Genomic DNA, 14639 nt, shown 5'->3' on the forward strand with positions numbered 1-14639 from the left:
GAAAGAACAGGTCTCAGAATTAAAGACCACTCTGGAGCAGTGATTCTCAACTGGGGCAATTTTGGTCCTAATCCCCTGCCCCCAGGGGGCATCTGGCAACGTCTGAAGACCTTACTAGCTGTTACAACTAGAAAGATGCTGCTGACATCAAGTGGGTAGAGGCCACAGTTCCTGTTCAACATCCTACACGCATGAGCTTCCCTTCATTCCCCACCCAATAAAAAATTACACAGCCCTAAATGCAGTAGTGAAGTTGAGAATCTCTTCCACAAAACAGATTTGCTCTAGACTCATCCTAGAAAAGATACAGAGACAAAAAAAAAAAAAAAAAAGAAGAAGAAAGAAAGAAAAGATACAGAGGCCTAACAAGGACCCACAAAGGACACAGAGCTTGAAGGTCAAGACCGACCAACTTGGGAGACGCTTAAGAGAAAACACCATAGAATTTCCAAAAATGTAAGCTTAACAAAGCATAAATCAAGCCTACCCAAGTTCAAAGAGATCAGCCACTAAGTGACATATTAATGCAAAATTCAACATTCTCAAAGACTATCAGAATATAGACTTATACCGTAGCATTCATGATGTCCAATAAATCTTAAGTCTTAGACATGCAAAAAATAAAATAAACAAAACAGGAAAATGTAACCCACAGGAAGAAGCAAAGCAGTCTTCATAATAAAAAGCAAAATATATAAATAAGAATAAAAACAAACCCAAGTTGACCCAGGCATTGGATTTTTTTTTAATTTTTTTTTTCAACGTTTATTTATTTTTGGGACAGAGAGAGACAGAGCATGAACGGGGGAGGGGCAGAGAGAGAGGGAGACACAGAATCGGAAGCAGGCTCCAGGCTCTGAGCCATCAGCCCAGAGCCCGACGCGGGGCTCGAACTCCCGGACCGCGAGATCGTGACCTGGCTGAAGTCGGACACTTAACCGACTGCGCCACCCAAGCGCCCCATGGATTTTTTAAAATTTTATGTTTAAAGAGTTGAAGGGAAGTATGTTCAAAGAATTGAAAAGAAATAGGAATAAACAGATTCTCCACAGAAAAACACAAACTCTAAAAAAGAGCTAAGTGGACGTTCTGTAACTGAAAAGTACAAAACTGGAAGGGAAAAAAAAAAAAACGGGCTTAGTGACAGTTTGAAGATAAAAGAAAAAGTAGTCAGGTTGATCAATAGAAAACTACCCAATCTGAAGAACAGAGAGAAAAATTAAAAAGAAAGAGAAAAAAATGAGAACAGATCAGAAGAGAATATTTTAGGGGTGCCTGACTTAAGTCAGTTAAGTGTCCAACTTCAGCTCGGGTCATGATCTCATGGTTTGTGAGTTCAAGCCCCACATCAGGCTCTGTGCTGACAGCTCGGAGCCTGAAGCCTGCTTCAGGTTCTGTGTCTCCCTCTCTCTCTCTCTCTCTCTCTCTCTCTCTGCTCCTCCCCTGCTTGTGCTCACACTCTCTCTCTCTTTCAAAAACAATAAAATATTAAAAAAAAAAAAAAAAAAAAAGAGGAGGAGGAGAGTATTTTAAAAGATATAATGGCCTTGGGGCGCCTGGGTAGCTCAGTTGGTTAAGCATCCAACTTTGGCTCACGTCATGATCTCATGGTTTGTGAGTTCAAGCCCCAAATCGGGCTCTGCACTGACAGTATAGAGCCTGCGTGGGATTCTCTATCTCCTCTCTTTGCTCCTCCCCCACTCACACTTTCTCTCTCTCTCAAAATAAATAAACTTAAAAAAAAAAAAAAGATATAATCACCAAATATTTCTCAACTTTTTAAAAAAAAGAACCACATTAAAGATCAAAATGCTCAGCAAACCCCAAGAGGCATAAATACAAAGAAAATTACACCTCGGTAGCACTCTCCTGAAAAATCAATTAAAAAATAAAATAAAATGTTAAAGCCTGCCAGAGAAAACAGAAACAAGGAGGAAAACAAAGACACAAAAGAGGAATGACTTGCATCAGAAACAATGGAGGCCGGATGACAATGAACAATACCCTTAACATACTTAAAAGGGATAAAAGAACTATCAATCCAGAATACAATATCCAGCCAGCATATCCTTCAGAAACAAGGGAGAAAAACAGATTTTTAGATAAACAAAAACTGAGAATTCATCACTTGTAGACCTATTCTTAAGAAATGCTAAAGGATTTTTTTTTCAGGTGGAAAAGAAATCCTACCAAATGGAAACTTGGCAGTGAAGGAACAAAAAGCAGTAGAATGGTAATCAGACAGATAAATAAAAATGATAGTTCCTTTTCTTTTAAATTCTGAAGAAATGAATATTTAAAGCATAAGTAACAACAGTGTATGGTGGTGAAGGTTAATTAATTACAACTCAATTTGAAATGCCAACAAAGCTAAAGAGAGACTTCAAAAGTCAGGATGCAGAAACTTCATGACTAAAGAGGAAAATGGACAACCTCTCACAGTTGAGAATGTTTAATCTCTTGCTCTCGTTGTCTCTATTCAAAGATAACATAATTATCTATATAGACATCCTAATCAATCTACCCAAAAATTTACAATTAAATGGGGCTTAGCAAGGTCTCAGGAAACAAAGCAAAAAATGTGTGTGTGTGTTTGTGTGTGCGTGTGTGTGTGCGCGCGCGCGTGTGTGTAGTCAGTTGTACTTCTATATAAGAAGTGGAAAATGAAAATTAAAAATACCATTTATAATACCCAAAAAAAACCCATAAAATACTAAGGAATAAATTAAATGAAGGATCTAAAGACCTCAATACTGACAACTATAAGATATGGTCAAAAGAAGTTAAAGAACATCTAAATAAAGAGATATACCAAGGCGCCTGGGTGGCCCAGTTGGTTAAGCATTCGACTTCGGCTCAGGTCATGATCTCAGAGTTCATGAGTTGGAGCCCCAGTCAGTCTCTGTGCTTGGAGCCTGCTTGAGATTCTGTGTCTCCCTCTTTCTCTGCCCTCCCCTGCTCATACTCTGTCCTTGTCTCTCTCTCTCAAAAATAAATAATACACATTTTTAAAAAAATTTTTAAAGAGATATACCACACTCATGTTTTGGAAAACTAATATTTAGACACCAATTCTCTCTAAATGATCTACAAAATTTGGTGCAATTCCAATGTATATCCAAATAGCATCTTTTGACTCTAAAACCTCTATGAAAACACAAGACTTAGAATAACCAAAGTAACCAAAATAGAACAAGATGGGGGCTTACACTACTTGATTTCAAGATGTATTATAAAGCTACAGTAATCAAGAGAATTTCATTTTGGAGAAAGGATAGACCTATAAATCAACAGAATAGAATAAGAATCCAGAAACAGATTCACATATAGTCATTTAATCTTTGACAAAGTTTCCAATTAAATTCAAAGAGCCAAAGGGTAATTTTTTCAATAAATTGTGCAGAAACTAAATATTTATATCAAAATTAAATAAAATTCAACCCCTACCTTACATTATATATAAAAATTAATACACTATGAATGCAAACCAAAATCTAAATCTAAAACCATAAAACACCCAGAATAAAACACAAAGGTTTCTCAGACAGAATATAAGCAACGATAACCATAAAAAAAAAAAAAACACACACAAAAACTGATAAACAGGATTTCATCAAAAACTTTCCATTCCTTAAAAGATATTAGGTAAATAAAAAAGCAAGCCACAGGTTGAAAGAAAATGTTGGCAATTTATACATCTGGCAAACGACTAGCCTCCTGCATATACAGAACTCACACAATTCATCAAGACGAAAACCCCACTATAAAAGAGAAGGGGCAAACGCTTGCATAGATACTTCACAGAGAAGATTCACGAACAGCAAAGAAGCACATAAAAAGATACTGAGCATCATTACTCAACAATGAAGTGAAGACCAAAACCATAATGAGATACTATTACACATACCCATGAATAACTAAAATTAAAAATACTGACAATACCAAGTCTTGGTGAGGATACACTGCTCTTCCCTAGCCAACTACAACACTGACAAATCGCCCCTAGAGATGAACTTTTCTTTCACAAAATGCACAGGTCCAACTCAAGTTTATATCCAAGGGGGAAAATGGAGGGGGAAATATGTTTAAAAGATTTTAAAGTGTTAAACAATGTAAGATGCATTAGTACCTCATTCTAATTTTGTCAGAAGGTTACAAAGAGAAACAGAAATTCCAACCAAATATACTTCTTAGGAATGCTCTATTTCCATTAATACTGCAGTTTCACTATGACCGTATTCTCAGGACGCTAGCCCGTAGACATTTCAGAAAGAAAATGTAACCACAGACTAATAGGCAAAATACTGGATTGAGCCATATGAAATTGCTGTTTATCAAGCCCTCAACAGTTGAATATCTGCAATCTCGTATTATCCAGCCTAAATATAAAGCAAAACGCAGGGTGTCTATACTGAAGCAAAATTAGCTTTAAGTAAAAACAAAACAAAGTTCTGTCTGAGAACTGTGGACATGACACCATGTGGCTGACATGCCGACTAACTTTGCACAGTGTAGAGAGTGAATTCAGGGGGAGGTGAACAGGTGGGGTGGACCCTTCCCTTCTCACAACCAGTACACTCTGCTGCACAGGGTTTTTGTTTTTTAACTCCAGCTCCATTTCTTGCAGACTCTGCTCAGGAGAAGTCAGCAAGCTGACTCTGCCTCCTGGCCGGTCCCCTTCTACTTCCTTCTCAGAGTCTATAATAAAGTATGCCTGATGTCCTGACTGCTGATCTTACAATGCGGCTGAGCTGGAGAAGGGTCTAGAAAGAAGAAGTAAAATGGTCAAGAGAAGAGGGTCTTAAGGGAAAAGATCAGAAGAAAGGGGAAGAGTCCACTGAGAAAGACTATGTGATCTAAGTAGTATAGATACAAGAAGCATGTCTTTTTCTCCAAATTACAGAATTCTAAAAACACAGCTATACCACTTAAATGACTAAAAATACACTTGGGGTAAGTAAAATTATTTCTCTACATAGAAGATTGCTCTACAGATGTCCCTCCCGTGAGATGCACTGCATAAATGTCAGTAGTCCACTCTCCTTATCCGTGGTAGGTGTGTGCTATAAAGTCACTGTGACCATGAATTGGTGAATACTAATTGCTCCTGGGAAAACACAGACTCGGGTTCCTGCCAGCCTTTGATAACATTTTTATCATCAATACACACATAACCGTATGTTGTGTGTTTCTGTTTAATGACACCGTATTTACTGTCCGTTGTGGACTCATTAACATTGGACTCACGCCAAAAGCACAACTCATCTAAGCTTATCTAAGACAGGCATTTTCCTGCAGTATGTGCCACATTTTCTCTACAAGGCACATCACAGCCTTCATGTGCTCAGGAACATTAGACAGCACTTCCACACTCTATGTGAGGCGATGTTAAACAGCAAAATCACCAACAAAAAGGACAAAAGTGCAGAAAACAGGCACTAAATATAAATAGACTGTGAAAAGGTACTTATTTACAGTATGACAGCTAGTGACTCAAAATTTTAGCAACTGTGTGCATACCCACAAATGACCATGAAAGAGCTTCGAGTACTGATTTGGGGATTACATATAAATTTTAGCAAGTAGGCAAGTTTGCAAACTACGGGGTCTGTGAATAATGAGGATTGGCTGTATATAAATTCTGGCAAGACAGATCCACAATAGAGGATAAAAGGAAACTAGGATATTTGCAGGGAATCAGCTCATCCTAGAAGTTCAAACGAAGAAAAATACTCTCTCACAAATCATCCTTTGGGGTAACTAAAAAAGTGAAGACAAGACTTTAGCCACAAGAAGAAATATGGTCAAACCGATCCAATTCTGTAAGAAGTCTGCACCAGGAAGCAAGTAGCAAAAAACAACATCCATGAACTCAAAAAGTGCCAGCTCTGGCTTTACCTGGCATTCAGAGCAAAACCAACCACCAACAGGGACACAAAGTCAAGAAACCCAGAGCCAATCGGACTAAAGATCTTCAGTAAAAACCTCTGTGCCATATGCACTTTGCAATACAAGAAACTCTCTGTACCACAGGCCAAGACCGTCTTGATTACTGAGACTCCCATCCTGCCCACCCCAGGACTACAGACCTATAACATTCAGGCTCACTTCCACCTGGGCCTGAAGCCAAGGTCAGGCTGGCAAATGAGAGATCCATCCCCACTAGTGACGGGGCTGGAGACTGTCCTCTGATCCGTGCACACCTCGTCTGAAGGTACCATCCTCCCCCCAGCCTGGCACCTACCCTCCTGTGTTCTCAGCTGAGGAAGTAGCCCCTTGATATTTGAAGCTGGACATGTCCTGCTTTTCTGTGTCTTGGCCAAGAACAAAGACGGTAAGTAAACCACTAGTCCCACCATAGAGGTAATAGCAATCCATGCTGGGAAAATGACTCGTGACTGGCAGGGACTTTCTAAAATGATGAAGTATAATGTTCAAAACACCACTAAGGTGAGGAACCTGTGTTCTTCACGCCAATCTGGTGACTTTACAAAAACACAGCCCGTGTTGCACAATCCCATGACTTGCTACAAAGTTCTGAAAAAAATGCCCTAGAAATTTGAGGAACCTCAACAGACCACCATGGGCTGTTTCTACAGACCACCAACTGGAAACACTAATCCAAGCAACATGTCATAGTTCATAAAAACTCCTCTTAATTTAATCAAATTTAAGAGAAAAATCAATGATCAAGTGGGAACGTAAAATGATGCGGCCACCGCAGAAGAGAGCACAGCAGTTCCTCAAAAAGATTAAGCCTATAGCCCAGCAATTCCACTTTTGGGAATGTACCCAGAAGAACTGCCAGTACAGACTTGAAGAGGTATTTGTAGACCCACGTTCACAGCAGCAGTATCCACAATCACCAAGAGATGGAGACAAATCTCCCAAATGCTGATAGATGAATGGGGAAACAAAATGTGGTACATCCATACAATGGAATAGTATCCAGCCTTAAAAAGGAGTAAAATTCTGACAATACGGATAAACCTTGAAGGCATTACGCTATCTGACATAAGCCAGACACAAGATGACAAATACTGCATGAATCTACTTACAGGAGGTACCTAGACCAGGGGTTAGGGTTAGGGACAGGAAGTAAAAAGGTGATGGCTGTGGGGGAGGGGCTTGGGGAGTTCAGTGTTTAGTGTGTACAGAATTTCAGTCTGGGAAGATAAGTTCTGGAGATGAATAGTGGGGATGGCCACACAACAATGTGAATGTACTTAATGTCACATAAAAAGCTAAAATGGGAAGTTTTTATGTCATGCATATTTTACCACAATCAATCAATGCCTGCTCCTGAGCTCATACAACTCTTGATCTCGGGGTTGTGAATTTGAGCCCCACACTGGGTGTAGAGATTGCTTAAAAATAAAATCTTAAAAAAAAAAATCTCAAAGCTCCTAAAGAGTAATTGTACCAAAGCTGTGCAAAGGTAGACAAATGACAAGTCATTTATATATACGATACATCCCTCAACACCCTTCACTATTATAAACTATAGCCACTCTAGTGACAACACCCAACCTGGTGTTCTCCCAGGACGGGGATCAGGAGGTGGGGCCTGAGCCTAAGGCACAAATGTTCACAGAGGGCTTTCAGAGCTGCTGAAATGTCTATGTCTTCACCTAGCAGGATTCTAGAAATTGGTGTTTCCCACCTTTCTGGAATTTCAGGTTACGCCTACTGGTTTAACCCTCTTTGTAAGGGGACAATCCTTTTAGGATAATCAAGCCAGCAAATTAACACCTTTGAGAGATGTTTACATCCAGGTAAGCAAATGTGCCAGGTCAGATCGGATTTCCCAAAGGTAACCTTCCAAAGTTAGTGAGAAGAGGAAGAAAAACAGGTGAACGACAACTAACCTGTGCAGCAGAGCTCTGTTGGACTGAAATATCACCTCAAACCTGACTTCCATGTTTAAGGTTTTCACGGTAGAGCCCTAGTGGAATTTCCTATTTATTTATGGAAGCTAATAAGCATGACCTGGAAAAACAAAAATCTAGCTAATTTACAGAGAAATCGGACCATTCTTCTCCTAAATGGTACAATGGACTACAATGGAGTAATGGGGGGGGGGGGGGCGGGGGGACAGCAACGAAGACCGCTTGACTAGAGCAAAGACCCCTTGACTAGAGCATACAAGCACTACTACCATTTCCAGGTCACAGAAGAGGACCCGGAGTTTACATGTCGTAACACGGGCAGTAAGAAGCCTCTGAGATTCACACAATTCCAAGATTAATAAGACTCTGCTCAAAGGAAGAACGTGGAGGAGACATCTTGCGTTTTGCCAAGGAAAGTATTCACAAGAAACAGAAGCTCTAAATAAGCAGCAACTAGGTAAAAGAAGCAATATTTTTTTTTAGTTTTTTTTTAATGTTTATTTATTTTTGAGAGAGACAGAAACAGAATGTGAGTGGGTTAGGGGCAGAGAGAGAGGGAGACACAGAATCCGAAGCAGGCTCCAGGCTCTGAGCTGTCAGCACAGAGCCTGACGCGGGGCTCGAACTCATGAACTGTGAGATCATGACCTGAGCCGAAGTTGGGACACTCAACCAACTGAGCCACCCAGGTGCCTCAAGAAGCAATATTTTTTAAATGTTTATTTATTTACTTTGAGAGAGGGAGAGAGCAAGCAGGGGAGGGACAGAGGAAGAGGGAGAGAGAGAATCCCAAGCAGGCTCCATGCTCAGCACAGGGGCCTACATGGGGCGCGATCACGCAACCCAACGTGATGAGATCATGACCTGAGCCAAAAATCAAGAGTTGGACACTTAACCGGCTGAGCCACCCAAGTGCCCCCAAGAAGCAATATTTTAAACGGTTTGGTTTTATCTTTCAATAAGGACTTAATATAAATTATATATATTGGGGTGCCTGGCTGGCTCAGTTGGAAGAATATGAGGGTCTTGATTTTGGGGTCATAAGTTCGAGTCCCATGTTGGGTGTAGAGATTACTTCAACCTCAAAAACTTCAAACAAAATTGTATATATTTAGGGTGTACAATGTCATATTTTGATATAGCTATACATTGGGAAATGAGAACTATAGTCAAGCTAATTAACATATCCATCACTTCGGTTATCATTGTGTGTGTGCGTGTGTGTGTGCGCGCGTGCGCGGTGGGAACACTTAAGATCTACTCTCTTAGCAAATTTCACGTATACAATACAGTTAAAATGAGGTGTTTGTGTTTTTATTTTTTCGTACTTACTTATTTTTGAGAGAACGCAAGCAGGGGAGGGGCAGAGAGAAGAGGACAGAGGATCTGTAGGGGGCTCTGTGTGGACAGGCTGACAGCAGCGAGCCCAATGTGGGGCTCGAACTCACCAACCGCAAGATCATGGCTTGACTTAACCTAAGCCGAGGTCAGAGATGCTGATGCTCCACCCACTCAGCCACCCCAGGTGCCCCTGTGGTTTTGTTTTTAAAGCCTAAGGCAAAGATATATCCGGGATCAAATTTGTGCAAAGCCCTTGAGCTCTTGTCACTGGTATGTCTGTGGCAGCTCCTTTGTAAAAACACCTGAGATCCTCACTCCCTTCATAATAGTGAAGATTATGGCATTTTCTGCATACAAAAACACTGAACACATCAAATCAGGTCCTGTCATTAAAACTGCTACACTAAAGGAGAAGAAAATACTGCATAAATAATTTGAATGGAAAGCAACATAAAGCACACGAAATTGTAAGTTCTCTCCAAAATTACTAAAAACAATGTAAAATTTAAAGTTTCATCCCAAACATCCAACTACTTTCTTTAATACTATTAAAAACAACCAGGGGCGCCTGGGTGGCGCAGTCGGTTAAGCGTCCGACTTCAGCCAGGTCACGATCTCGCGGTCCGTGAGTTCGAGCCCCGCGTCAGGCTCTGGGCTGATGGCTCGGAGCCTGGAGCCTGTTTCTGATTCTGTGTCTCCCTCTCTCTCTGCCCCTCCCCCGTTCATGCTCTGTCTCTCTCTGTCCCAAAAATAAAATAAACGTTGAAAAAAAAAAAATTAAAAAAAAAAAAAAAAAACAACCACAACTATGGAACATAGTGAATGTGCTTGGCATAGATTCTATTTATGTTTTTCTTTAATTAACACAATTAGACAGAACATGATTAAATGGTTCATTTAAAAAATTATTCCCTGTCTCGGGGCGCCTGGGTGGCTCAGTCGGTTAAGTGTCTGACTTCAGCTCAGGTCATGATCTCACAGTTCGTGAGTTCGAGCCCCGCGTCGGGCTCTGTGCTGACAGCTCAGAGCCTGGAGCCTGTTTCAGATTCTGTGTCTCCCTCTCTGACCCTCCCCCGTTCATGCTCTGTCTCTCTCTGTCTCAAAAATAAATAAACGTTTAAAAAAAAATTTTTTTTTAATTATTCCCTGTCTCAAATAGAATCTTTTCTCTCAGCTTCAATTTTATAGATCCAGTTTCACAGAAGGTCACTCGTAAAATACAATTCTGATGTAAATAAAAGTTTTAATGAACAGCATTTCCATACATACAACTAGGAGATTTAGGGTGTGAAAACAGTGGACATTGTTCATGCCTAAATCAATCTGATACTTATTTTTGATACTTTTTAATTAGATTCTTTTTAATTAAGATACTTTTTAATTAGACTCCGTTACAAATAGAGTATTTTGCAACAGCCTGCAGCCCTGTTATCAAAGGCAGCCCTGATATGATCCCAATAGAAAACTTTCATTATATATCAGTAAAGTTCACTTAAAGGAAAACACACACACACATACTAGCCTGATATAAGTACCAAGCTTCTCTGATATTGAAATGATGCTATATACAAAAATTTTAATGTACGAACTTTCCCAAAATGTTTTATGTTTTCCCCCCACTGAGAGAAAGAGAGCCAGTGGGGGAGGGGCAGAGGAAGAGGGAGAGAATCATAAGCAGACTTCACACTGAAGCCCGACGTGAGACTTGATCTCACAACCATGAGATCATGACCTGAGCTGAAATCAAGAGTCAGACACCTGACCGACCGAGGCACCCAGGCGCCCCCCCCGCAACAAGATGCTTCAGGTGAGGTACACATGATACCAAATGACACTTACCTTCCGATAAATCATATGGCACATGGCAACTCTTAGCCTCATGCCAGCGCACTGGACATGATAGAAGTATAAGTGGTGCAGTATGGCCAGAACGAGCGTGCAGGCGGTCAGCACTGTGGCAGAGACGTAGGCTTCGGGCAAAGCCACAGAATCAGCAGGATCATGGTCTTCGAAATAATTAATAATTTTCCCCAAAAATATGGGCTGGATTACTTTGGTGCCTTCCTGAAAGGAAAGAAAAAAAAGCCTTCATTAGAAATACAGGTCATGGGGCGCCTGGGTGGCGCAGTCGGTTGGGCGTCCGACTTCAGCCAGGTCACGATCTCGCGGTCCGTGAGTTCGAGCCCCGCGTCAGGCTCTGGGCTGATGGCTCGGAGCCTGGAGCCTGTTTCCGATTCTGTGTCTCCCTCTCTCTCTGCCCCTCCCCCGTTCATGCTCTGTCTCTCTCTGTCCCAAAAATAAATAAACGTTGAAAAAAAAAAAAAATTAAAAAAAAAAAAAAAAAGAAATACAGGTCATACCAGTTTTTCGAAACACGAGCTTTGCTTTTATTGCTAACATGTAAAAAAAAAAAAAAAAAAAAGCACTTTAACAAAGTACTACATTCATCACTAATCTCAAAGCAAAACAGAACTATTTTCTTCTTTAAGACAGGCCAGTAATAGTTTAAACTTAAGCCAAAATTTGAAGTGCAAGGGCAATAAAGCTTTAGTACATTGTGCTTGGGTACACTGTGGATGCTCCATAAATGTTACAACCACTGTTTTAGAACGCATTTGGCAAACTATCAAATAAGTCTTGGCCTATAATGAATAAGGAAAAGAGTAGCAAAAAAAAAAAAAAAAAAAGAGTAAGGGATGTGCATACATGTGGCAGCCCCAGCTCACAGCGTGCCCACCGATTTCACCTGCACTCTCAACGTCCCAGCCCAAAGCAAAGCCAAGAATGGCTCACTTGTGGGAGGCGCACCCTTGCAACCAAACACACCCCAAAGAGGGAACCCTCCAATCGTTCCCAACCCAAACTCCACATGTCGGTAGGTCCGGAGAACGGAGTCCATTCTCCAACTTCTGTTGGAGGAAGAAAAAGGACCAGGCTTGAGAGGTTCCCAGGCTCTCCATAGCAGGGGTGAAGCTGAGCACTGCCTCCTGGAGTCAGGAGTTTAACACAGCACAAGCCAAACTCAAAAGAATGCCATCAGTGGTTCTCTATCAGCCACACGTGGCAGGTGCCGGTTTTGAAGAATTTTTACGATCATCTATTTTACTCCCCGAGGCAAAAAATTAAAATTCTACACCAATGAGGGAGGAGGCACTGGGGCTTCCTTCCTAAGACTTCGGGAAAGCAATTCTTCTCCCTAAAACTAAAAGGCAAAGAAACAGCAGAAGTTGCCCCTCCCTGCCAGATGGCCGCTTCACCCCACAACCTACTTCCACTCTTTTTTTTTAATGTTTCTTTTACTTTTGAGAGAGTGGGAGAGGGGCAGAGAAAGGGGGAGACAGAGGATCCGAAGCAGGCTCTGCATTGACAGCAGTGAGACCAATATGGGGCTCAAACTCACAAACCGTGAGATGACCTGAGCTGAAGTCGGATGCTTACCTGACTGAGCCACTCAGGTGCCCTTACTTCCATTCTTATGAGGTACCTTCCCCTGGCATCAAAGAACATCAAACACTCAATGCAAGCCCACATCACATCACCAAAAGTAAACACAAAGGCCCTCAACATCATTTCCTCTAATGCCAAAAGCTTGGAAATACTTCAAGCACTAGACTTTGAAACAAGCATGTCCCCTCAAGCAATCTCTCCTTATTAACCCAGACATGGCAAATAACCAACAGGTTTTCTTTCCGTCTGTCCAAGCGAGGAACCCATGGCACAAAAGGGCAAGGGAACCCAAAAATAACAAATCCCAAAACAAAACTAAAATGCATTTTCTTCCCTACCAACTAGCACCCCTTCAGGATATTTATAGAAAGATGTTCCCATCCATCACATGGGCGTGCCATTAAACCCCAACACCGCACACACATGCACACGCACGTTCTCGGGCTTCACCGACAGCCTTGCCTTTCATGACATCATGACAGTTCTCTTCTACAAGGAAATGCTGTTTATTAAAGACGACAATCAGATCTCAAGAACACAAAGGCTCACTGATACGTTTCCAGCATGCCCAATCATTCATCCCAAGAAGCATCAAGAGTTTAAGAAAGCAGCCCAAACACAACGGGCCATAAAACAGACCATTTAGGTGATTACAGAGATGAAAATCTGGAGGCTTACACAGTGAAGCAAAAACTCCAAACTGTACATATGGATAGTCCCAGCCCTGGCGGGCAGCACACGCCCTGGAGCCGACCACCAGCAGCCAAGGGGTAAACACCCGCCATCCCAAACGTTCCTAAAACGGAGGATCGTGTCTGGGAGTCACTGTTGTCTGTTCCTCAGCTCTCCATTTGAGCCTAACATGGGTGTGGATAAAGGAAAATATAATCAGAGTCACCCATCAGAGAGAAAACTGACAGATGCAACAAATCCAGCGAAAAGAGTATAAAGGCAGGTCACTGCCACCTAAGCACCTGGATTTTTCTGATAGTACTTAATAATCCAGCCACCCAATGGGCTCACTAATGAGTAAGGCCCGCTCACGGCCCACGCCTTCCCACACATCCTCACCCTCAACAACTTAAGAAATAAAACTGGTAAAATATATATTCTCAAACTTGAACTAACCAAATAAAAACTTTCTAGGTAGCAGGAGCAACATCAAAAATTATTTAAGCAAAGGCACCTGAGTGGCTCAGTCAGTTAAGGATCCAGCTTCAGCTCAAGTCAGGATTTCATGGTTTGTGGGTTTGAGCCCCCCATCAGGCTCTGGACTGGCAGTGCAGAGCCTGCTTGGGATTCTCTCTCTCTCCCTCCCTCTCTCTGCCCCTTCTCTACCTGTGCTCCCATTCTCTCTCCGAATGAATGAATGAATGAATGAATGAATTAAAAAAAAAAAAAAAAGACTTCTCCATTGACAAGACTGTCTTGTGATTTACAGCCAGTCTTGTCTTCTGGCACAAAGAGGGAGACACCCTTACAGATGTAGATTTCCTTTATAAATGTAACTGTCTGTTACACAAGGGTAACTTCTACTCTGTCTTCAGGGCTTCTCCTCTCCTGTCTGATGCTTCTCACGAATAATCTGTATGCCAAAGAGGCATATTCTGGGGTGGCATATTCTGTTACCCTTCAATCATATTCTATGTTTGTATTCTTGAAGTGTTCTTAAAGAAAGGGGGAACAAAAAGTATATGGAGCAGTTGACAGAGGAGCACAGAACTGTTGTCATGGGAAAAAAAGACAAAGAAAACAAAACCCACATACCTACCTACTCTTGACTCTCCGACCACTGTCGGTGGGGGCTCTGGCAGGAGAAGGTGTCAGGACAGAATGCAAAGACCACCAGCCTGGCGATCAGAACGCTTTGCTTCAGAAACCACGTCAGCCATTTTGCACATCACATGACCCTAACTCCATCCATGCCCTCCTGGGTCCCTGTACCCTGATGCATAGAAACAC

The 14639-nt window shown here is 41.6% G+C and overlaps 1 protein-coding gene across 3 annotated transcripts in view; it reads right to left on the minus strand.

Moving 5' to 3' along the window:
• The window catches only part of ABCC4 (ATP binding cassette subfamily C member 4), a 263778-nt gene that overhangs the window by 194296 nt on the left and 54843 nt on the right, over nt 1–14639 (minus strand). For 2 of the 3 annotated variants that reach the window (XM_030312762.1, XM_030312755.1), the window contains exon 4: nt 11070–11294. In XM_030312762.1, coding sequence (XP_030168622.1) covers nt 11070–11294 — 225 coding nt within the window. Of the gene's footprint in view, nt 1–6244; nt 6378–11069; nt 11295–14639 lie in introns of those variants that run through there. The other variant, XM_030312770.1, reaches the window with a different exon arrangement.

The sequence above is a fragment of the Lynx canadensis genome, chromosome A1 (genome assembly GCF_007474595.2).
Source record: "Lynx canadensis isolate LIC74 chromosome A1, mLynCan4.pri.v2, whole genome shotgun sequence".
Lineage (NCBI taxonomy): Eukaryota > Metazoa > Chordata > Mammalia > Carnivora > Felidae > Lynx > Lynx canadensis.